A 25,092-nucleotide genomic window follows, 5' to 3' on the forward strand; every position below is an offset into this window, starting at 1 on the left:
CAGGAATGATGATAGACCTTTGGCTTCTGTACCACAGTAACTGAGATTGCTTAACAAGAGAGCCCCTCTTTTCATTATTAATAATGAAAGGGAACTTTCTGTTCCCTTCCCTTCACGCTCTGTCATTACAAGTTGCAGATCACATCTGCAACTTGGAGAAGTTGTCACAAGTATTTTGGCATAAATTTGCAACATGTATTTTCTAATCTATTCTTTTTTCTTCAAGAGAAATATTGTTGCCCAAATTTTTTTTTTTTAATTAAAAAATTAATCTTCCTTCCTCCCTTCTGTCCTTCCTTCCTTGTGGGAGGCAGGTTGAATGAAGAGGTACTGCGCAGATCTTTCCATCGACTGGTCCTGACTGGGCTTAGTGGTCTCACATCTTTCAGCAGTGAGACATGTGTCCTACACTGCTTTTGTAGGACTGGTAGCAGTCTGTAAAGCTGCCTTTGAGCTGGGCTTGCAGTACTTAACCTTTAACCTTTATTCTTAATGGGATGCTGAATTATTAATAGGGCTCACAACTGAAAGGTTTTCTTGTGAGTGTAAAAACTGCTTGTTTTACTGCAATGTTGTAGCTTTGGTTTTCACTCTTTGTGAAATGAGAAAGGAACTCAGGATTCTTGGATGCTATGGTAGCAGTTAGCAATATAAACCCTATGGCTTCTCTCTCACAAGAAGTGTTTTAATTATTTTCATTTTAAAGGTGTCCCCAAACCAAACGTAACATGGTTGAAGAAGAAAGACGTTTTACAGATCAATTCTTTCTTGGTTTTGAATGGCTCTTTATTTCTGAGGAATGTTTCCTATGGAGATGCAGGAACATACACTTGCAGAGCAGCTAATGCTCTCGGAAAAGCTGAGGCTGCATCTGTTCTCCACATAACTGGTAAGTGCTAAGTGGGAATTCCTTACTGATAACAACAGTCAGCCACTTTATAATCAAAGTTTAACAATAAAATAGTTGGAGGGATATTTAACACTTTATCAGAAAATTGGAATTTTTGATTGCATCTGATGCCCTGGGATCCGTTCTCTGTTTTGTGTTTCCTGTAATGTGGATCTGTGTACAGATGGTTTGACTTGTGACTTCAAGGTTGTTCCATCTTCTTGCTTCCAGGCAACAAATAATCACCCTAAAACCAGCTGACACATTAGGAACTAAATCCACTGTCATGTTACTGTGTGCCCAGTGCTTCTAACTAGAGACACAGGGCAGGTGTGAGTATTCAGAAAATCTGCAGGGAAATGCAGGAAAATGAAGGCAAAGGCTGGTTTGGGGGTTTGGTGTTTGTTTTTCTTAACTGTAGAGGCCAATAAAATGTAGGGAATTGGAAAAGAAAAAATTCTGATTATGACCTGCTAACATTCAGAATAGAAAATATAAAGAAAAAACTCCACATAAATACCTCTATTGCAAGTAGGGTAATAATGTAATTCTGTAAATACAATCATGCCTTGCACATCACCTCAGTCAATGGATCATTTGGCTCTAGAGATGAGCTGTCTCACCAGTTTGCTGTGCAAAGTGCAACCCAGCTCCCCATGACCAGTCCTGCCACAAAGATCCCTTTCTTGGGCACACACCCAGGGCAGGTTGGGGATGTTTGGGCCTGTTGGCCGAGGAGGACATTCCAAGGACATAATGGGAGTCTCTGTGTGAGCAAGTGTAGACTGAAGCTGCCTTCCTGGTTTCAGTTTTCCTGGAGTACATCAAAACTTCGGATGTTCCAGAGAGGGATATTATTATAATGACGTGACTGGAAGATTGCTCACAAGAGTCTAAATTTTGTTTCTATTCCTGGTCATGTGACATAAGTTTAAATAAATCTGGAGTGGATAGGAGAGGGCCAAATTCCGCAAGTTTTTGGCTGTGCAAGAATGCAGCGAAATGGGAGGACTTCTGCTGTCAGGACTTGCAGATTGCACTGGCTCAGTGTTGTCTGAAACATCCCATCAGTTTTTTGGCTTGGCTACAGCACTTGCTGCCTGACCAGGGGCAGTCCAGCAGTAGCACAAAGTCTGGGCAGCCTTTCCAATAAAACTTCCTAAGGGCTGACAAGGCAACCAGTCCCTGGCCTGTGGAACTGGCCTCACTGTGGTTTTGTGGAGACTTTTTTGTCCTGGTGTTTGCAGACAGGCAGGAGGCTTTGTACAGAAACTGCACACTGAGGAGAAACGTTGAGCCAATGTAAAATGAACCAGAGAAGTTAGAATATAGTAAAAGATTTAAACCCTTGTGGAGGGAGAGTCATAGATGTTATGTACATTCATTAAAACAGAAATGTTGACTAAGTGGTAAGAATTGTGTGTTACTGACAGATTGCCCACATTTTTGGCAGTTATTCTGCCAGCATATGATAAAAAGGAGGAGTTGCTATAGTGATGGGCATTTGACTCTGCATTCATTGTGCTATCTCTACGCATAATGAGATTTTAAAAGATGTTCTTCTTTTTTCTATTGTAACACTTTGTCATAATTCCATCTAATGGAACAGAGGAATTGGCTGGATTCCACTGAGAGAGTTATTTTTCTTAAAATTTTTGTATGCAATGAACTAATAAATAACACTGTCATGAGAAACAGGAAATACATCCTGTAAATCTTGTTTTCACACTAAGTGTTACAGGCCTGTTTTTCTAATAAATTCAATAAATTTGATTAATTTAGAAACTTGCGTAAACATAAATAATTTCTGTTTCCCTGTACATATACCTGCAGTTTATTTGTTAGTTTAATTGCGTAAATGAAGTTGATCCTAAAGAACTCCAAACTGCTACTATCCTTCTGCTTCATAACTAGCATGCTGGATATTTTGATATGAAATTGTTTTTGGCATCATGATTTAACTCTTGCTAAGAAGAGATCTTATGCATTGTGTTACAGAACAAAGACTTACAGAGAATAACACTCAAGTATTGAAGGGAAGCAGAAGAAAGCGTGTCCTGATGGCATCTGTGATTGGTACAAATGTCAGTGTGGTACCTGGAGATCCACTAAGAATAGGTGTGTTGCCTTTTCTGCTTTTTCATGAATCTTTTTTTTTTTTTAATGTAGGAGGGCCCATGGAAAAAGTGAATGCAATTCCCAAGAGTCCAGGTTTGGTGACCCCCTGGATTTCTTAACTCTGGGTCAGCTCTGTTACCAGGGAGGAAGCCTTAGATTAAGGCAATCATATTTTTTTTCAGCTTTTCGAAAAACACCTTCCCTTAAACTGTTGTGAGGTGACTCACCCTGACACTAAAGCCACTAATCACTCTTTGAGCTTCACTTGAAAAATGGAAGGGATTCAGCTGGGCCCTAGAATGTTTGTTCTTTTTTCCCATCTAAATGAATGCCTTTGCTTCCATCCCTGCCCATGCCTGTGGAGTGAAAACGCAGCAATTTCATCTGATGTGTTTGTGACTCCTTTCCCAAACAGAGAGAAATTCTTTAATTACAGACCTTTCTGGGTATTGTAGAGTCTGGGATGAAATCTTCATTCCATTTAAATCATTGCTGCCCCGTTCCACCTTGTCCATATAGAACTTACTGAAAGGGAAATTATGAAGAAGTGTGGTAAGTGCACATGAGCTTATAGAGCTCATGCCCCTCAAGGGGCTGTCAGGATTTTGGGCCATAGCTTGGACTTCAGTGAATTTATGCATATTCTTGTTTTTATTTAGAATGGTAATGTCCTTCATGTAGAATCACACACTCACACATACTTGTTCACAAACATTTCAGTGTGTTGAGAAAAACCTGCTAAAATGTTGTTGATTTTTAGGTTGCCCGGTGCTGCCCAGTCACAGAAATACAGTCCAGTGGCTCTTTGGAGATAGCCCAATTGAGGAACTTAAGACCTTGGAATACCAAACACTGGTTGGGGGTCGTATCCTAGAGGTGAACACCAGCTCTGGTCAATTTGCTGGACAATTCCAATGTCGGACTTCAGCTAGTGCAAAACTAATGTCAGTTTGGGTAAATGTCAAGAAGGAAGGTTTGTTGAAAATTATATGACAAATTCTTGAATTTTAAAATATCTTCTTTCACTCTGTAAAGACTTTTCCTGATAACTAACCTGCTTTTCTGTGTTGAAAGTAATTCAGAAATATATGTTTGGCTTTACATGTGGGAATGGTCTTATTTAAGTCAATAGACAATGTCCATACTCAGAGTTGGATATGGCAATTAATATCTACCCAAATTTCATGTGGGGGTTCTGATTGCTTGCCTGTGTATCTGAGAAGCTGAGAGAATGTGTTTTTCTGCTTAAACAGTTTTAAATCAGACAGGTTTTACCAACTTGCCCTTCAACAAACTTCTCCATGATAGCCCACCAAACTGAAACAAAACTGAGTTTGAGGTCATCTTTGGAAATATCTTCATTATAATAAAAATAATTTTAATGTAATTGTCATTTTCCAGCATCATTACAATTAATATGGCAGTGATCTTACTGCAGACACCCTTAATCACATCAATGTGCTAGAGCACACTGCACACTCATAGATTTCCACGTGAAATTCTCAAAAATGTCTTGTAAAGTTCCCTAGTGTAATGCACTTGCAGAAAACCACATTTCTATCAGTAGGTTATGAAATGTGCAACTGAATTTCCAAAGTGATGAATTTGAAAAGAACCCTACATATGCACCAGCAGGACAATCAGCTGTATCCGCAAACATTTTATCAAGTTTTAAACATTTTAAGTGTTTAGAAAATAATTATGTTCTCTTTTTAAAAACCCAATTATAAGTAGGAACTCAGATTTAAACCAAGCATCTGCTGACACTGTAAGCTTTTCTGTCTGTTTTATCTCTTCACCTAGCAGTTTGATTTGGCTTATGACTGATGGGCAAGGGACACAAGCAGTAGGATCAGATCCCCTGTGCTGTGTGTGAGGGTGTTCTCAGTGACTGTTCATGGGTGAGGATGGTTCTGGAACACCTGGGGTTATGGGGGAAGTTACATTTGCAAAGGAATCTTACTGAGACATATCCATGATCAAAACGTTTATTTTTAAAATCAAATGTAAATCAGAAAATATCCTAATAGAATTTTTCAAAAACTAGGTCCAGCCTTAGATCCTAATTTAGATCTCCTTACAGTTAGAACTTCTGCCACTTATTGAACTGTCCACCTACAGTCTTCAGCTGGACTGCCTTTTGGTTGCCCAATCCCCTCTCCAGTCAGGTTGGGCAGTATTTTGGGGAGATTCCATTTCCTACCTCTGAGCTGTAACTCTGATTGACACTTATGTAAATGTTTCATCAGTGCCATACCCATGCATTTGTGAGGCTGTGAAACCTCCCTTGGTGGTTTTTGCACAGTAGGCATTTCAAGGGCACTTCTGAGCAGTGTCATCCTAGTTAAACAAACAATACAGTCTCTCCATCATAGCTGCAGTCAGTAAATTTAACTATTTCTACTTTGAAAAAGGCCCTTTTGTATTATTTTAAGAAATCCAGAAGTAATAAGGAAACATTGAAAAACAATAAGTTAAAGAATTCATTATGTGCTGCAAGAGTGAGCCTGTGGACACAGCTGGTAGCTATCAATTATTCTTGGTTATTATAGAAAAACCTGACTCCTTCTGTGATCACATAAAAATCTGTCAACATTGCATAGTACTTCATCTTTTAGCAAGTGACAAAAAAAAATTGTGGAGGAAGGGGTAAGTGTGGAATTTTGACTAAATATAAAGGTAGTAATTGTTAGAGGTGATCGGTTTTTAATATAAAACGCTCTTTAAAACAAATTCCTTTTTCATCTTGCCAGGTGCCTCAGTGGCAAATTATTTTTACATTAAATACTTCTCTGTAGTTTAGGACAGGATTTTCTTAAATCCTGAAATTACGTGAGGTGTCTGGAGTAAGATGAGTTTTCTTCAGGACAAACTTGCTGTGGAACAGCAGGAAACCTAGAGAGCCTGATTTACAATTTCCTCTTTTTAATGCTTATTGTATAAAAACGTTATGAAAGTTTTAAAGGAGGCTCATCAGTTCCTACTGTGAGCCAGGTTCTGCCCTTCATGTGCTGATCTCATTTGCCTTCTAGAGAGCTTCATGGGTAAGGGCTGAACTTGAGGGGAAGCTGAGTAGAACTAAATTCTACTTTGGCTCATGGTCCCTTTTCACAGTGCTGAAATATTTGCTTTTCTACAGAGGATGTGGTATCTATCCAGCCTGCGGAGAGTGCTGCCAAATCAATCAAAATGTGACACAGTTACAATGTACAGTGCCTCTCTCACACTGCTTGCAATTGTATTTCTTAGATTTCACCTGGGAATATGCTGAGTGGAGTCCTTGCTCTGCTACCTGTGGGCATTCAGGAACCCGCTCCAGGAGCCTGCAGTGCCTGAACGCAGAGAAACAGAAAGTAAATGAGTCACAGTGCAGAGAGCTGCAAAAGCCAGTGATTATTTACCAGCCCTGCAACACAGAGGACTGCCCTGCCAGGTAAACATGTGCTCTTTGTGTATTAAAATGCACTTGCCACCTCCTGAAATTGTTTCTGTGTTTATGCGTGTCTCCACGCTGCTGCAGCAGGTCTTGCTGCTACCACACCACACCTCAAAAGCTGAACTGGAGATCTCTCTGAGACACTGGGATGCGCAGTTTTGTGGAATCTGTGCCGCCCTAGAGGGAAAGCTTGTTGTGTTTAGAGTGGCCAGAGTAACTCTGTGTTCACCTGCTCTCCTTTGTGCCAGCAGAGCTCTGAGGAAGGTGTTTTCTGTGGAATGCCTCATTTATCTCTAATGCCCCTCACCACAGTGCTCCTGGCATGTCCTCCCCAGCCAATTTTCTCACTGATTCAATAGGGGTCATGGGGCTGAAGGTATTCACATCACAGACAAGTATATCACAGCATCTGATTCTGAAGGCCAAAACCATACTTCTAGGCTTCTTGAGTTGCACTGAGCATTCCAGCTCAACAGGGTGTTTCTCCAGGTGTTCAGCGGGAAAACCCATAGGATCCTCAAAACAGGTGCTTTTTGTTGCTTTAAAGAATTGGTCATCACTATCAGCAAAAGTCTGTGAGGGATGTACACACTTTGGAGTTGTCCCTCACTGGAAAATGTTGGTAGGGAAGTGTTAAGACCTTAGCTGACATTGTGAGAGTGTATCTTGCCAGTATGTTCTAAATTCTGTTCTGAATGCAGAAAACATAGCAACAGATATGCATCAGGAGAAGTTGTTTATACTTCATTATTAGCAGCCAAAACCCAGATCATCTTAAATCGTGAGACTGAACTCCAGCCAGCCCAGAGAAAGCAAACATTTTGCCAGTAGAAAAGTACTGAAATCAAACTAATAGTTTGAAACACAGCTTTGGTTGCAGGTTTCCCTCTTAAGCTCCAGCCATTTGGAACAGATATCAGGAGGGTACAAGGGGTCCTGGGGCTCCTCTGAGCAAGGTCATGCCTTTCAGTGGATTGCAGGGCATGACTGAATAATCTGATTATCACTGGCCCTGGAGTATTCACAACATAAACAAATCAGTTATTTCATATGGCTAAAGGGAATGGGAACTGAATTGTCTTTTTAAATGCTTTGATTTGTTCTGCTTTAAATTTGGCTTTATGTAATTGCCAATGGGAGGCAATTGTGTGTATACAAATGCAATTAACTCTGTCTTTAGCCATACGTGAGTGCTAACAAATAAACTGGTTTTCTTTCATGAAATATTCCATGCTTTCTATACAGGAATAGCATCCCAGATGCCTGGAAAATAACCCTGTGTCAGGTCCTTGGTGCCTCTAGCCTCTCTCCTTCCCTGTGATTACAGACCTGGGAGAGAAGTGCGAAGTGTCCAAACTTCCCTTCCCATTTTCCCGCTTACTGATTTCTGCACAACCTTCTCATCTCAAGGCAGCTCTTTAGAAAGTATCCATAGAATTATAAAGGCTTAAATATGCAGTCAGTGGCATGGGCCCCTAATTGTTTGGAGCATTTTGCATGTGTTTAATCACCTCTCTCCATCACAGTGGAGGGATACAGTCAAGCAAATACAAGGGCTTGGGTATGTATTTAACTTGAGCTTTGCTGTGCATGCACTGCACCAAATGTTTACAAAATTACTTGAGCTTTAAAAGGGAGAAAAACACAAGGGTGCAGACTGTAAAAGATTAATCTTCCTTGGGTGGATATAAGCTGTTTGAGTGTAAGAAAATGAAATAATTGCTGAAGAAAATAGGATTTTTTTCCTGTTATCATTGTTGTGGTACACATAAAGTTCATTTTATATCTCTAGCCTAGATTTATGCAAAGAGCAAGTGAAGTTGATTGTATTACCACGTGCTTCCTCCCCAGTATTGTTCCTAGCTGCTAAGACAGACTAAATATCTGCAACTTCTAACCAACAAATAACATATTCTGCTTGAGCCATTATCTGGTGAGATCTTGACGTAATAAATTTGGATGAGTTACGGCAGCTGTCACTTTGGTACCAACTAAATTGGTACCAACCATTTTATAAGCAATGGAGAAGTTCAATGTCCTTCCTCCTGGAATGTCACATCCAGCAGGGTCCGTAGGGCTCACCTAGTAACAGCTTCTGGTAACAGATCTGTTAGCAGTTAACCACGTTTAGAAGACCTTGCTCAAGTGAGGAAGCTGATTCTAGCTGTTCTCACATCTAAAACGTGCAAGGATGGGTTCTTTTGCATTTTATTTGCAAACAATTGCTGCCAGCTACCAGCAGGGCTGCAGTAATGGCTATAAATTTGTCTGTGCATCCTGCAGGTGGGTAGCTGGGCCGTGGTCTGAGTGCTCTGCATCTTGGGGCGGTGGATTTCGCCATCGGCAGCTGTGGTGTCACCAAGTCAAAGCCAACGGCAGCGTGCTGGCCCTGCTGCCAGGGGCCTGCACACACAGGGACAGGCCTGTGGGAAGGAGACCCTGCACAGGGCACTCTTGTCCCCTGGGGCCAACGCAGGCAAAAGCACAGGTAAGTTACAGCATTTGTCTGGAATCTCCTTGTGTTGTCAAAGTGGGACAGTGTCATCGCGCCACTGGCTGAACATCTGTCCTCTTACACAAGGGAGGAGCTTTGTGTGTGTAATTACCTTTCAGAGCAGTCAATTAGAAATCCTGTTTTGTAAGGTTTTTTCATTTTATGCTGTCTGAGCAACTTTTGTTTGTTGAAGACACGACCTGAAACCAGAGTAGTAACTTCAGTGCGTTTTATAAGCTCAGACACTATGATGCATTTCATTTTCCAAGCTTATTTATTGCTTTTGTTGCAGTCATATAAGAACACAGTTTGCATAGTTGTACTTGTGAAGTCCCTAAAATCGATACATGAATGTGCTTCAACAGCAGTTGCCAGTGTTTAATGCACAGAACTCTGTTTTCCTATATTTTCTGTTTCTTCCTTCATGCAATAGACTTGTGTTCATATTGATATGATTTATATAATTATTAACACAGTATTTACTGTTCAGTGTGCAAAGTAATTAATTACAATTGCTATTGCTGCATTCACAATACAGGTTTTAGCAAGACAAGTTTGTAATGGTCGGAGCTACAGGAAGAAGGCTGAAGCAGTAGGGATGTGGCACGATGAGAGCAGACAGTGGATTTAGCTTTAGGAACAGGCAGGAAACTCAGTGTCTTGGCAAAATTGCACAGAGAGAACCAAAAATATGTAGGTCTTATCCAAATCGAGGTGTGACAGGACTGAAGAAAAAGGCAAAATGCAAAAAATTATGGCTGGGCTGTGTAGCTGGGTAACTGCCTAGGAGGGTAATTCTGTTGTTACTAACTTGGCTGTTTCTTTTTCTCTCCCCTCACCCTTTACTCTCAATTTGCAGTGTTCTGGTCGCTGTGTAGGCCGCCCTGCAGGTTCACAGCACCGTCAGTTTATATGTCAGCTTCGGAACGGATCTTTCGTGCCAAACTCCTCTTGTGATGAAAGAAAGAGGTAAACAGTTAGAAGAAGCTACAAGTTAGATTCTTTAGATGATCAAATTAAGGTACAGGATTGTTACTGCAGTACAAATAGGCAAATTCTTTTGTGTCAAACAAAGGAAAGGAGGTAGAGACAGTCATCCCTTTGTGGACACTGGATGAATTCAGGAACCCGGGAGAGGTCATGCCTGAAGAATTCAGAGCATCCAGTATGCAGTGTTTCAGGGTCAGCTAAGTTTTCCTAAAGATAAAAAACCTTTTCTATTCCAGGGTTAAGAAATTGGTTTAAAGAAACTCACATTTCCTCATGAGCAGGAAGGCATGATGAGGAGCACAAAATTAAATAAAAGGAAATCAACTTAAATATAAAAAAAACCTGAACAGGTTACCCAGAAAGTTGTGGAGTCCAGACCTTTGGAGATACTCAAAATACAAACAGAGACAATCTTGAGGATCCTGGTCTAGTTGGCTGTGCTGTGAGCTGGGGTGGGGGCTGATTTGTTCCGTAGTTCTAGGAATAAGGGTTTAGCACAAAAGCAAACATTTAACTCCACTTATTTCCCTGCACAGCCCTCCTGTCAGAAGGAACTGTTCCTCAGAGCTGTGTGATGTGTACTGGCGGACAGGCCCCTGGAGGCCCTGCAGTGTGGGCTGTGGGAGCGGGTTCCAGTCCAGGAGAGTGTCCTGCATACACAGGCAGAGCAACAAACCCGTGGCTGAGCATTTCTGCGAAGGGAGGAAGAGACCAGTGACCTGGCAACACTGCAATGTCACATCCTGTGGCAGTATGTAAATGTTTATTTAAATATGAGCATAGTAATAGTTTGTAGCAGTTATATTAGAAAGTGACTCACAGTTGTACACTATTGATTCTGCAAGCATTTGATTGTACATCAAAGGTAAAACTATCCTCTCCGAGGAGCACTTCGTAATCCTGGGGTTTCTTTTCTCTAAGTAGGCCAGTTTGATATTAAAGCCTCAAAAGCACTTTTAGAAACAGGATATTTAGGAAGTTTTTTGCAAACTTCCCTACATGACTGTGCCAGTTGTGACTCAAAAGTCTCTGAGCGAGCTGTTAATGCCTCCAAGACCGGGTAGTGTTCTGAAACAGACAATGAGTAAATGAAGGCAGTGAGATCACACCTCTTACTCGTGACCTTGTTTAGCTTTCAATCCACTGCTGCCAGAAATGCACACAATTACACAATTACAAAGCTAGCAGGAATCTGTCTGTTGTTTACAATTACTATGGCAAGTTCTGGTTTTTCTCTTTTGCTCATTATAAAGCCTTGTAATATTTAAATATATTTTTCAGAAGGAGAATGCAAGGATACAACTCACTACTGTACATTTGTAAAGCAACTAAAGTTATGCTTGATAGACACCTACAAACAAAGATGTTGTCAATCATGTCAAGAAACGTAAGTCCTCTATGGCAAGTTCATGATGCTGCAGTGAAGAGATGAGAAGAGAGGTTCATTAAACTAACTTGCTCGAAATATATCCTTGTAAATGAGACACTAGTTGTGACAGTTAAATGGCAACATGGGGCAAATGAAAACACAGTATTGTGGCTTGATGTGCTGGATAAGGTATTGTTTCTGGGAGCTTTCATTTTTCATTCTTTGCCATGGAACTTCAAATGTTTTAAACATGTCTGGATTAGCAAGATCATATCATGGCATATCATCTGTAAAATTTTGCAGGCCATCATTTTATAATTTTATCAGTGAAAAAAGCATTACCTAAAAGCAACAAATAGTCCTTAATTTATGAGGAAGAGTCACAAAAATACTTCAAAAATTTTTTTGAAATGCAGCAACTATTGACTCACAGGTTTTGGTTTGTTTTTTTTTTTCATCATACTTAACACTATTTTTAAATTTATAGAAGCTGTGGCTTGTAGCTGTAAAATTTTGGCAACAGCTTCATTCTCATTATCAGCTTGAGCTTAAGGGTTGATCTCACAGGATATGCTTTACAGATACTAGCTCTCAGATGGATACACAGAAGTACATTGAATTTTTACTGCTTGTATTTATGTATATGCAGTAGGACACTATAGATCCTAGTACAATTTTCAAAGCAGCAATAGATCTCTTTTGAATAAATGAGGTGTCATTTTTTATTGTTTCTATTCCGATTCCAGTCTCTGAAGAACAATCGAAGTTCTGGCATGATTATACTTTTGTAGTGATATTAAATTAGACAGAAGCTTCCTTGTCAGAGCTGTGAACAAACATTTGTGAGCACTGTTCTCTTGCACATCAAGTCAAATGAGGAGCCAGTAATTGGTCAAAATGGCTGCCAGATTTCTCGTCTTGAATAATCATTCTCTTTTTCTCCATTAAAGGGGAAAAATGTCCAAGGAAGAATTATTAATTGTGAAGATAGACAAGTGCAAGAAATCTATTTTGAGCATTTTTCTATCTAGATGAGTTTTTCATGATGACCATTGACCATCTGAGTAATTTGCAAGCTGATAAATTCTTCTTATGATATTGCTGGGTAAATTATCTTCCATATTGCAGATTGTCTGACTAGGGCTTTAAGCAGAGAGGACCCCATGGGAGGCAGAAAATAGATGATTTTTTTCTTTTGTAGTTTCCAAACTACTGCTCATATTAGAGGCCTGAATGCTTACTTTGACTTGGCTCTTGTGTTCCATCTCTGACCTGTGTGACAGGCAGAGGGCTGGGAGTGCTGTGGGGGCAGCTCAGACGCAGCATCCTGCACAGAGGGTTTGCATCACTGAGAATTAGGGTAGCACTACTGTATAGAAAATGTTTAGGGTGGACTATCATGTCCAAGGCTGACTACAAGGAGAGGATATTCCTGATCATTACCTTTTTAATCAGCAATGGGTCTTGATTGTTTAAGCAGTTTTTTAAATTAAACATTTGTAAGATACTTTTGTAGATATTTATTGTCTGATTTAAAAGTGCAATATTTTTTTTTGTACAGTGTTTAATAAAGATTTTTGGACATATATTTTTTCTTATTACCAAAATTTCTTATTCATGTTTTCCCTCTATATTTAAAGTTTTCAAATGTTAACACATAGCATTTTTTGGTTGTGTTAACTTTGGTTAAATATGCATGCTATCCAGAAGCAGTGCTGTAAATGTTTGTGATTGCAATTGGCATGACATTCCTCTGTAGATTATTTTATTGCTTCTCCAGTAACTGAAGATTTTAGCTCTCTTGAACGTAGTTTTGATATTTCTGAAATAAAGTATAGTTTGATTATTCAATACTGTGATTACCCTGACATTGTTTATTACCATGATTTGCTTAGTAACTGTGCTTTCATTCCTTGTTATTTTTTTCAACATACTTTGTCCGTAATTCTGGGACTTTTTTCAAAGCTTCGGATTAGTCCTTAATTTTTAACAGTTTATCAGTCATATTGTCAGCTTCACTGCAGTCTGCTTTGCACTGCTATTAAGAGACAACATAGAAGTAACCTGACTGAAAAAGTGGGAAGGTAATTTGCCAAAATCCAAATGCGTCAGCTCTGATTCACTGAAATCTAGAATCAGGATTCCATAAAAGGTGGAATAAAACTGCATTTCTTTGCTGGGCCTTACCAAGAAGAGTTCATTTAGATCTGATAGAACAGCTCCATGCTTTATATTTAGTGAGTGATGGGAATAGCTTCATGAAAAAGTTGTTTCAGAATATCCAATATGTGTAAATAGCCTTTAGAAAGAAGAGTCTAAGAAATAGTATGAACAATAAAAAGACTTAAAAGTTTTTTATTAAATAGAAAATAAATGTTTAGCAATGGAATGGTGGTGTTTCAGAGTTATCCTAGATGGCAATATTGGCAAAGGTTTAATTTTCCTTTTGCATTCCTTTCGTGCAGTCTTCAAAAAAAAAGCAAAGGCTCTGTACAGCCGTGCTCTGGAGCCTGCTGCTGGATGGCAGAGTGCACAGAAAGCACTCTCAGAATAGCAACTGAATCCACAAATAGCTTTTCTGCTTTTACATCTTGGTTTAGTATGACATCATAAAATGCTTTTTTAACAGCTGTTATTTGGGAAAAATATTCATTTTCCAGCCGTCTCTTCATTTGGTCTGCATTTCAGTAATTTGTTGCTTATGAAAAGGTTGACGTCAGGTACTGAATAGTGTCTGAAGGTTTATAATATCATTTGATGCTTTTCCTGGAAGCACAATCAGTGTGTTGGGGCTTTTTCAATTGCGAAGTAATAAAGGCTTCTCTCTTTCACTATTAAACTTAGGGGAAAACATTAAGGATGAAATGAAAGGGAATATGCCCCTCCACCCTAAAAAAGTCTTCAAACACATCTGCAGAGGAACTGTTAAATGTATCTGAATGTGCCCTCCACTTCCCTTCCTCTCATTTGCTGCTGGTAGGTGGCAGCAAATGACTTTCCATAACTTAAGGGAGGGCAGTGACTTCAGAACTGAAAAAACAGCTGTGAAAAGTAAAAAAAAAACATCTGGGCTCCCTCACAGACCCAGCAGAAGAGCCATTTTGAGCAGAACATGCAGGCACATGTAACTTCATGGATTCAGATTGCACTTCTCCCTCCCTAGAAAGGAGAGCTGAAAGACATTGGGACCTTCTGTAAACTGCTCCAGAGGTACCAGGACTGTGTATAGGGTATGGCCCTGGGTACGTGTGACTGTGCAAAGTTTTGACTTTGTTTCCTCCGTGGTGGTGTGACAGAGAATGACTCGAAAGGGTGTTTGTATTTTTTCTTCTGTGGTACAGAAAGGTGACAATGAATTGGACTTTTTCCAGTCCTGCTTTTAGGATCTCACAGATTTACATCGTCCTTGTTCATTCACAAGCTGAGGGAGGTGAATAATTTTCAGACAGAAAAGTAAAACTGATTTGCCATTTCATTAACAAAGTGATACTACAAAAACACAGTACAAAGGCAAAAGTTGTGTAAAAGTGACTGACACTCTAATAATGTCTGGATCCCTCTCATGCAATGCTTTTGTGCACAGCTGATTTGCTCAGTTCAGATTTCTGGCTTTCATATGACCAAGTTCCTGCTTTAAAAATGTTTCCATCATTGATCTTAGCCCTTTTATAAGTGACTTTGTTTATGGAGTACAGCCACGTGATTCTGCAGAACCCAAATACTGTTCTACACCAATGGGTACAAGATATGTAATACTGAGAAAAAAATCATACTGGAGTAGTGTCACAGAGCGTGACAATACAGTTAATTATAGAACTATTAATTGAGACTTGCATAAATCAGAACCATAATAAAACTGAAACTGGTTCATCTGGATTTCTCAAAATCAGATAAAGATACATAGAGAAAATACTAAATATTTCATACAGAAGCATAACAATTTCATATAAAAATTTCTGTAAAAACTTTGGTTTCTGTGTGCTTGGAACAAGCAATTCTTTGAAGAGCAGACAGACTGAAGCCAGGCTGCCTACAGACTTCTGCATCTCAGCTGGTATTTCTTTTTGTACCTGAGTTTAGTCCCTTTTCTGTTATCTCTACTTACACCTGTGTAGTTTTCTGCCCTTTTCCCCTTCAGACTGCCTCAGCAGTAAACTCTGGCAGTGATAACCGGCTATTAAGCTTTAAAAATCAGATAGCAGGATCAAATTACAGTGGATGTTAACTTTTTGAGCCTGATTCTCTCTGCTTCCCCAACATCCACCTTAGAAACTAAAAAAATCCCCAACAAACTATGCAATCTCATTGTGAGATTTGACTGAATTTGCACACTGGGTTTAAAAATGATTCAGCTGGGGGAGGACACATGCACTTAGTGTCTGTGTCTAAAGTGCATCAGTTTTGCTTCCTTTGGAAGTAAGGCTGAAAGAGCACGATCACAGAAATTAGGAAACAGAGTCTAATGACCTGCTTTTGGTGGTTGAGTGGTTTCAACTATGTGTACAGAAAAAGAGCGAGGTTACCACTTAACTGCTACCAGAAATTACAGTGGGACCTTTATATACTCACTTCAGATCTGAATGAAGTTAAAGTAGTGATGACTAAAGCTAAAACCAGGTTTTTAGTAATGCCTAGGTGTCATGGCATGTGACTTGGGCATAAAATATAAAGAAAAAAAATCTTACAGATTACTGAGATTATTACTGATTGCTGAGATTATTATAAATAGCATTATTTGCTTACTGTTTAAAATATGTTATCATCAAAAGGCACTTGCTATTTCACAAATACAGTAATTTGATTGCAGAAAATCTCAAGGAATTAAATATATGATAAATATGCTTGAGTACTGAAATCTGGGGAGTCAAGTAAACCAGAATGCACAATCAGAAAAAGCACAGATGCCATGTAGGGAGTAGTGTTCCTTCAGCATTTGGCAAATCTTTATTAGTCTTGTAATAAACTTTGGTTTGGCTTTGGTTTTCTTCAAACTTTTTTGAAATTTGCAGTATTTAATTTGCTTTCAGTGTTATCTAAAGAAAAAATGAACAAGTTGGTTTCCGATTATTTTACCAAGGTGCTTGAAATATTGCATGTAAGTATTATGACACACCAGCTACTTCCTTGGGAATAGGATTACAATTTGACCCAGAGCGTTCTGGAGACACCTGGCGGTAGAATTTGTGACCCTGAGAATCTGTGTTTACATAGACATAACCCAGAGCATCTGGATGAAGTCCTGGGCAGACCTCCTGCTTCTTTGGAGTATATTCAGTGCGATACAAAGTTTCATCTTTAAAAGGAACTGCAGTACCTACAGCATGTGCAGGTTTGAAACTTTGAGGTGGATTGGCCTGATGTGGTGTGTAATGGGATCTGAAGGTAGTTAAATTAGAAAATCTTCCTGTGGGTTTTTGAATTTGCGGTTCTTTCTTAATAATCCCTCGCGGACAGACGCTCCAGGGTTGAAAGTCTTCTTTTGTAGTAGTCTTCCCTTGAAAAGGGCCAGTGGTTCTTCTTCCAGGAGCTGGTCTTATGGGAGCTCTAGGAGCAGCCTTGTGTGAAATGTAATCAAGACGGTTTGAGGAGCGGAGATCCATCTTGTCTGTGGGTGGAACGTACTCTCTTGGCTTGTGGAACTCGGGCGTGGTGACCAAATATGGCTGATAGCGTTCCTGGAATTCAGTGGTTCCTTTGAAAGGATCAGATCCAAGTTTTCTACTTTCAGGCTTGCAGCTTTTTGCTTGTTCCACAGGTATCCCTTTAAAATCTCTCTGGTGAGTTGTGAGATCTTCAAAGGGTTGGTCACTTGCCTTGTACTCCTCTTTTGGCCTTACAAACAGGGGCTCCATCTCATGGACAACGTACGCGGTGCGATGGATGGTGTTACCATCGAAAGGCCCCTCTGGCAGCTTGGTGTCACAAGGTTTGCAGCTCTGGGGGGGATTGGGTTGCCTAGGAATGTAGTCATCTTGAAATGTGGAAGGATTTCCAAACTTCTCCGAAGGTGGCTCATACGGACGCTCCACCTTACAGGATTCCGTTCTTTGACTTTTCCATAACCTATAGTGATCTGTAAGGCACAACCAAAATTCCACCATGCAGATGTTATTACTTAAGACCATTCCTTTAAAATGAAGACAAATTCTTCTGGTAATAAATCTTGCAAAACAAAGAAAATGGATGTAAGTGAAAATGATAATTTTCATTTTCATGTTTTCATCGCATGTTTGCGATCTGACAAAATCGTCTTCTATTATAGTGTGTGATAAAAGCAGACCCCAAAAAACTGCATCTGATGCCCTAGTTTGACTATTTTCTCAACAGAAACAAAACAGAAAATAGCCCTATACAAGTTTTATATACAGTATCTTCCATTTTACTTAAAAGATTTAGCACCTTTGTGCCGACCATTGTAATAGGATAATTTGTGTCGAGACAGATCATTACTAGGATGATGTATATGTAAGCTATACCATACACAAGCAGAAACCTAAACCCCACTTCTGACCTACTCTGTGGAAAAATAAGTCACATGAACTAAAACTACCCAAAAGATCCATTGCACCTTAATTTCCATCCACTTTTGCTTAAGATAGCCTAACCAAGTATATGTTAGAATTCCCTTGTAGCAAAGCAAACCTCAGAGAGGGGTTTTAGTTTAGAAGCCAGAAGTCTCCCCTCAACAATTGGAATGCAAAATGTTTTAGGGTATTGTCACCTGCTTTCTAGTATGTTTTACTCCCTGTCCCAAACGAACAAATCCAGTTTCTAATATAGGTAATTCCAAATACTCCCTTCACCTTGGTTATTTCTCTTCCTATAGGTGGCATACATTCTTACCTTGGTAGGTTGGGATGGTATCCACTTTTGCTCCTGAAGTGTGTTTCCTCTCTCGAGGCCTTGCTAATGTCACCGGTCCTACTTTATGAGGATTATAATCTCTCTGGTATATGGTTCCCAGGTCAATCTTCCCTGACTTTGGTCTGTATTCTGCTTGTGGCCGAAAAGGTGTCTTCACATCATATGGTAAATAATCTGATCTGAATTGGGGAAAAGAAAACACTGGTTAAAAAATTCATTTTTTCCTTATGAAGTCACTTTAATTTTTCCACTCTATGGAAAAATAACGAAATGTTTACTCTGAAAAATTATCAGACACCATATATTGGAGGGACAGCAAAAAGGAGAGAAAACTATGGTACATAAATCTAGGGTCTCTGATGCATGATAGAGCCTTTATTCAAAGGTAGATGGCGAAATAAGTTTTTAACACTCCGAGTCTCATTCACACTTTAACAATATTATTTAAAGTGTCTGAAAGGAGACTTAAAAATTGCTGTAATTCTGCAAAGAAATGGTCAGAAAGCAGGAGCAGAGCACAGCTGAAATTAGGACAAGTGGTAGCATTTACTGATTGCATGTGGAGAATGGAATACAATCAGAAACAGCATTTCACTGTTTTTGTATGGGCACATTACATTAAAAGGGTGTATATTACATGTGTGGGTGTTTAAATAGTCCATACAAGCACGTGACCAATAGAAAGGCACTTGGCCATTCTATTTAAGTCTCTTTTTTTTTGATAAACAAAGAAGTTTCACCAGATGCCCTCATAGCTTAAAAGAAAAACAACAATAATGGAAAAGTAAATGTTGATGCCCCTGTCACATCACTAACAATGAATGGGTGATATCTTTTTCTAATTCTTTGAAAGATGCTCTTTAATTCTGTAAGCTTAGCATCAGTCTGTGCACAGACAGGACAGATATTCTGAACCCCTTTACAGTTTGCTTTCTTAAAACGAATAATTTTCTTAAAACTAATAATCTGAATAAAAAAATCAATAAAAATACCCTTATTCCTTTTTCTTGAGATTTCATTTCCCCACTGTCTTAGATTCTACATGTGTATTACAGAAAGTTCTCAAGCTTGACAGGTTTTCCATAAGACCTACATTTCCTAACAGGCTGAAAACAAAGACAAAAATTTTAGATTCTCTTCACAGGTTACAGGCTGCTGTAAAGAATGCAAATCTGGCGGTACCCATGCTTTGCTATTTTTTAGGACCTTTTTGTGGTAACTCTATTTCTATACTCAACATTTATACTTTAAATATGCAAAATATGTAAAGGATGCAATGACTGCATTTTGAGAAGATTGCAATACAATGTTTAGTCCCCGCTTAAAAAAACAAAGAATGAGAAACTTCACAGAGTAATTATAAACCATTGTTTGAAAATATTTACTTGAATGTTGAGATGCTGTCCATTCTCCCCTGATCCTGTGGGAACTGTGGTTTTGGCTTACAGCTCTCGGGAGGGCAGACGTTGCCATAGCCGGGGTATTTCTCCAAATACTCAGTTTTGTGGCACGGCTGCAGGGAATCATCGTAAATCTTCGTGGGTTTATGGCAGCAGCGATGGCGTCTGGGTCAAACACATCAGAGCAGAGAATTTGGAATAGTTTCATTAAAGAGGAAAAGCCATACTCTGTCTACTGGGAGTGAATAACAAATGGGGAAGATTGAACAAAGTCAGTAGTTTTTGTTTAAAATCTTTTCTGAGTGATAAAACCACAAAATAGTGTGCTGATGGCACAAGTCCCAGAGCACATTATACTAACAGAGTAATAAAGGCAGTATCAGCTGGGACTTAGTCCTTGGTGCAGAATACAAAGCATGGATAGAGTTGATCTCAACTCTCCAAATGATGCTACCACCAAGATGCACTTTCTTCTTGTCTGTAATCTTTCCTGATGTTACTCATTTTATCTGTAAAACTAATGAACTATGCTTCGTTTCTTGTCTCCCATGGTCCCTTTTTTACTGTCTTACCTTATCACTTGTCCTTTTATTTCTGTACTCTCACCTATTTTCACCACTACTGATTAACAGTCTTTGATTACAATTTTAGTGGTGTGAAATCTCATGTGCATTCCTAGTGCTCTGCAGGCCATTTATGACTTGTCAACCTTTTTTTTCTCCAAGGACTGACTAAATTCTCTATCCAAAACACATGTTTATTTAGAAGTAATGACATCTCTTTTTCTTACAGATTTTATTTCAATTCTACCTGCTTCTCATTGATACTTCTATCAATGACAACATTGTGCAAAAAGGTGTTGGGAGGTATATAATGACAATTTATTATTTATACCTTGTTGTTTTGCATAAATGATCCATGACATTAAAATTTAGATGTTCTTATTGTTTTGAAAATCTTGTTATATTCATTCTAATTTGCATAATGCACATCTCTGGCTGACCTCAAGGAAATACAGAATGACAGGTCTTCCTCCTACATACGGCTCACAACTTGCAATGCAAAGGGGAAAAAAAATAAATAATTTTTCAAGTAAACAAGTATTGTAAAATTCTGTACATGAAAAGCAAAGATATCTAAAACCCAAGAAGGGCAAAAGTGTACAGCTCTTAGTGAGTACAAATAAATTCAAGTTTCAGGAAGCTAGATATCCAAGGAATATTTCAAAGATTTGCAAAGAATTTTAGCTAGCACTGAGTACCAAAAAGGAAAACAATAAATTAAAGCAAGGTGAAATAGAATACAGAAACAGACACAAAGGACTCCTGCTGGGAAAATGAAAAAATGAAAATGAAAAAAACACTGAAAGAAGTTCTTGGAGACTGGAGATCCTAAAGCTGGTATTAGTTTGTGCTGCCTGAGTTTGCCAGCTCAGTAGTTCAAAAAATGAGAAATAAAGTAGCCCTGTCTAAGAATCCACATCCTTTCGAAGCTTTGTTTACTCCTTTTCAATCAAGTCAATTAACAATTGAGAGAACTTTTCAAAACATAGCAGGGAAAGGAAAAAGGAAGAAGAGGGAAAGAACAGGAAAGGTAGGAAAACAAGGAGGTAAGTGTGTGCTATTTCCCACTGCAGTGGTTGCTTGTCATTACATTTGTCATGAAATTCAGTTTCACCTTAGTAATGGTTTTTTTTTTCAGAAAGTACAAATAGCATATGCTGTGTCATGTAGCATCTAAAAGTAACAGCTAAGCAGAAACAAAAGACATTGAATGGATGAAAGCTGGTTGAAATATAGGTTATCAAATTATAATGTTCTTCACATATCTTTTAGCATACAATTCGAAGGAGTTGGAAACAATTATTCATCTGTAAAAGCTTCACTCTGACAATCTTCAGTTTGACATAAGCTGGTCCAGAAGACCAACCACCAGACAAAACACCTTCTGTGTTCTGGGGTCACCATTCTTATATTTCGTAAGCAATGTTGTGAGTATATCCCACGTATTTGCTGGATGGACATGCTACAAACTGAAATGGATACTAAAAAAATAATTACTGCAGAGTGAGCCTACAGTTCTTGGTAGATTCAACACAGAGGTGAAAGCAATCTACTCTTATCTCTTCAAGGAAAGAGGTGGTTGCAATTTTATTAGAATTTATCGTTGAACTAAAAATGTCCTTCAAACCACTAATTTCTAGTGTATAAAATAATTCTGAACACACTCTAACTGTGCACAAAATTACTTGGAATCGGATGAGATTTTTGAGGAAGTTCTTGTGAAAGTACTTTGAGTTGGCCTGAAGGGTAACGAAAAATTACCTTATGAATTTGACTTGGAGAAGAGATTAGGGGTGTTTTGGTTAATTGATAAATCTGCTTTAGGATGTTGTTGAATTTAGAATGTTTTCCAAGTGCTAAACCAAAATTTTTTACTTAGATAAAAATTTTATAAAACTAATTATATAAGGCATCACAATGCTTGGAATCATCAGAGAAGACAGATTACAGCTCTGATAAATGAAATATGTTGCTTCGAGTTTGACCTGAACTCCTTGAGACACTGATTATTTTTAACTTCTTCCTTGTATTTATCTTCATTTCAACCCCAGAGTTACTGATAATTCAAATAAATTTGGTGAGAATATCCCTTTTCCCATGACTGACTGGCACTTGCTTTGATGGATTATTATTCCTTCCCCTCTTTGTGGGAGACTATCTTGTGTCTTGGTCTGAATAGAATCTCAGCTAAATAAAAGTGACAGTACATTGGCTCTCTTGTGCCAAATGTTCTTGTTCTGATTATTTTAGTAGAATGCTGGTGACTTTAACTTATTTAAGGCCTGGCATACATACATTTGTTTTTTACACAATGCTAGCAAGACCCTTGAAATTTTATCCCAAAGCATTTTCCTCCCTGAGAACTAGACTAATAATGATAAAAGTTTCATATTTATCCTAATAGAAAACTTACCACCCCTCCACAAACACAGCTCAAAGCTTTTATTTTTTATTTATTTTTTGCCAGTGCATACACTATGGTCTGGAAGACAGAAATGATGGATGGACACTGTATTGAGAGTCATCTACTTTCCTACTGTTGACAGGAGATCTGGTAGTTTTTACAGGGTTTGTTTGTATTTATATGTGGTCAAGTATGATGGTTTAAGTAACCTAAATTTTAGGGAAATCTTCTTTTTTTTAACTTACATTTATTCAGGAATATAGATTTTTATTCTAATGACAACAAAAGGGCAACAAATGGGGGAAGGCTGACAGATTGAGAGGAAGCTAAAGCAGTAGTTTATTTTTGTGTCTCAAAACAACTTCTATGCTTTTGTAGGCTGTGATTATCTTTTACAGCAGACAAATACTATTCTTGAATGCAGAAAATTCATCTACCACACAGGCTTTATTCTTCTTTGGAAGCCAGATTTAACATCCTGTATTTGAGAAAGCAGAATGAAGTCCTGCTCCATTCTTGCTCCCCTGTAAGTTTTTCCAGTGTTTTTTTAATTCTCTTAATAGATAGGGAAGATTGTTTCCTTCTATTTTATTATTCAGAATTAAGCAGTAATTATCCCTGCATAAAATTTCCTGCAAACAGCTAAATGATAACGTCTACAAAACATTAGATATTCATAGTTGCTTTGAAGTCTCTGCTAAGCTGTGTATGCATTCCAATGTCCAGGTAACGCTGCCAAGTGACCAAGCAGCCTTCCCCTGAAAACAGAAACACTATACACTGAAGCAAACACAATGTTCTGCCTAAACCAATAATGGCTTAAGATTTTATTGACTGTAAAAACTTCAGTGAGGTTTATTTTAAACCACAAGCTTTATGCATGTTTAATTCAATTATTATTAAACTGGGGTTTGGATGGAGAATTTTTGATTGAGTTGAAACCTCATTTTGTGCTGTCTCATCGTGTTATCTCACCATCTTTCTATTTGAGCCCAAGCCAGGTTTGTTATCTCATCATGAAAACAATGAGCTCCAACTCTTCATTAATCTAGGACTTTTGAAACAAATTTATGGGGCAAAATTTACCACAGGCTTGGCCAAAAAGAACATGAGGAGCTTTATTCAGTGCCTGCCTCACATCTCTGTCTACAGATGGAAAAAAAAGGTGGCTGATGAACAGATAGACAGACTTCCCACACAGAAACAGATAGAGGGTGCCTGCTCTGCAGACTTTGATATGAAACTTGTGGGTCTTGGTGCACTTTGCAACCATAGGGTTTGTCCTATACTTCCAAAAAATATTGAGCACACCTCTGTGATCTTATAATGACCATTCATGTATGTTGTTGTTAGATTTTTTTTTATTAACTGAATCTTTGAGTAGTAGGATGATTATTTTTGTGATTTTTTGTGTTTTTTTTAATTTCAGAGAAGAAATTGAAAATATCAAGAGTTGTGACTTCAACTTGTGAATATATATGTAAGTTTTCAAAGGGTTAAGTCCCTTATTATTTTGGGAAACATGATTTTTTTGGGTTTTTTTACCAATGGCATTGATAATATTGCTTATAGAGCTGTAATAGTAATTTTCCATCAAAAGTTGCCTACTGTACCCTCTTGTACCAGCCTCCCTGGTCAAAGAGGCTATAGGACAATGATGAACTGTTTGTCTCTCTATGGGATCATGGAATGTAAAGCAAAGTGGTGAGTGCTACTGGATGTGATGGCAGAAGGGCAGATACATTAAATCTCTTTCAAAGGCTGCAGTGCTTGCACAGGTTTCTGACAAGGTTGCCAGAACTCTTCTGAAGGTTCCTTTGGTGCAGTCCTTCAATGGGAGCCGGCTCTGCTTTCTGGAAAAGCTTGATTCTGATTTAGTCTGGGTGGCTTTCAAAGACTGTCTCCATTCTATTCAATTTTAGTCTGTTTAAGACCTTCTTTTACCCCTACCTGATTTAAATGTAAATGTACTACTTTACATTTACTGAGAATGTGCTCCTACTTGGGTCCTACTCTCCAGTGGCCTGGGGTGCTGCTTACATTATCAATGAGCTTGGAAAAGGCCTCTGAGATTATCGAGTCCAATCTGTGACCAAACGCCACCAGACCATGGCACTGAGTGCCATGTCCAGTCTCTCCTTAAACACCCCAAGGGCCAGTGACTGCATCACCTCCCTGGGCAGCCCATTCCCATGCCCAATCACCCTTTCTGTGAAGAAATTCTTCCTAATGTCCAACCTAAAGCTCTTCTGGTGCAACTTGAGACTGTGTCCTCTCGTCCTGTCACTGGTTGTCTGGGAGAAGAGGCTGAGCCCCAGCTGGCTATGATCTCCTGCAGCAAGTGATAAGGTCACCCCTGAGCCTCCTTTCCTCCAGGCTGAACACCTGCAGTTCCCTCAGCCACTCCTTGCAACACTTGTGCTCCAGACCCTTCCCCAGCTCTGTTGCCCTTCTCTGGACACGCTCCAGCCCCTCAATGTCCTTCCTGTCATGAGAGGCCCAAACTGGCCACAGGATTCAAGGTGTGGCTTCACCAGCGCCGAGGACAAGGGGGTCCTGCCACAC

The 25,092-nt window shown here is 38.9% G+C and overlaps 2 protein-coding genes across 6 annotated transcripts in view; one reads left to right on the plus strand and one right to left on the minus strand.

Annotated features, from left to right (window-relative positions):
• The window catches only part of ADAMTSL3 (ADAMTS like 3), a 181,538-nt gene extending 168,391 nt beyond the window's left edge, over positions 1-13,147 (plus strand). For 4 of the 5 annotated variants that reach the window (XM_017742687.1, XM_017742690.1, XM_017742689.1 and 1 more), the window contains 8 exons: positions 707-889; positions 2,888-3,007; positions 3,768-3,980; positions 6,257-6,440; positions 8,727-8,931; positions 9,797-9,906; positions 10,464-10,678; positions 11,209-13,147. In XM_017742687.1, coding sequence (XP_017598176.1) covers positions 707-889; positions 2,888-3,007; positions 3,768-3,980; positions 6,257-6,440; positions 8,727-8,931; positions 9,797-9,906; positions 10,464-10,678; positions 11,209-11,318 — 1,340 coding nt within the window. In that variant the 3' untranslated portion in view covers positions 11,319-13,147. Of the gene's footprint in view, positions 1-706; positions 890-2,887; positions 3,008-3,767; positions 3,981-6,256; positions 6,441-8,726; positions 8,932-9,796; positions 9,907-10,463; positions 10,679-11,208 lie in introns of those variants that run through there. The other variant, XM_017742691.1, reaches the window with a different exon arrangement.
• A 489-nt stretch (positions 13,148-13,636) lies between these two features.
• On the minus strand, positions 13,637-25,085 carry SAXO2 (stabilizer of axonemal microtubules 2). The gene is made up of 3 exons (XM_008640062.2): positions 19,546-25,085; positions 18,140-18,339; positions 13,637-17,369 (listed from the first exon to the last, which is right to left on the minus strand). Exons 1-3 carry the CDS (start codon positions 19,566-19,568, stop codon positions 16,399-16,401), a joined length of 1,194 nt encoding a protein of 397 aa, XP_008638284.1. The 5' UTR covers positions 19,569-25,085; the 3' UTR covers positions 13,637-16,398.
• Positions 25,086-25,092: the final 7 nt, after the last annotated feature.

This window comes from Corvus brachyrhynchos, unplaced genomic scaffold (genome assembly GCF_000691975.1).
Source record: "Corvus brachyrhynchos isolate BGI_N302 unplaced genomic scaffold, ASM69197v1 scaffold97, whole genome shotgun sequence".
NCBI classification, from domain to species: domain Eukaryota; kingdom Metazoa; phylum Chordata; class Aves; order Passeriformes; family Corvidae; genus Corvus; species Corvus brachyrhynchos.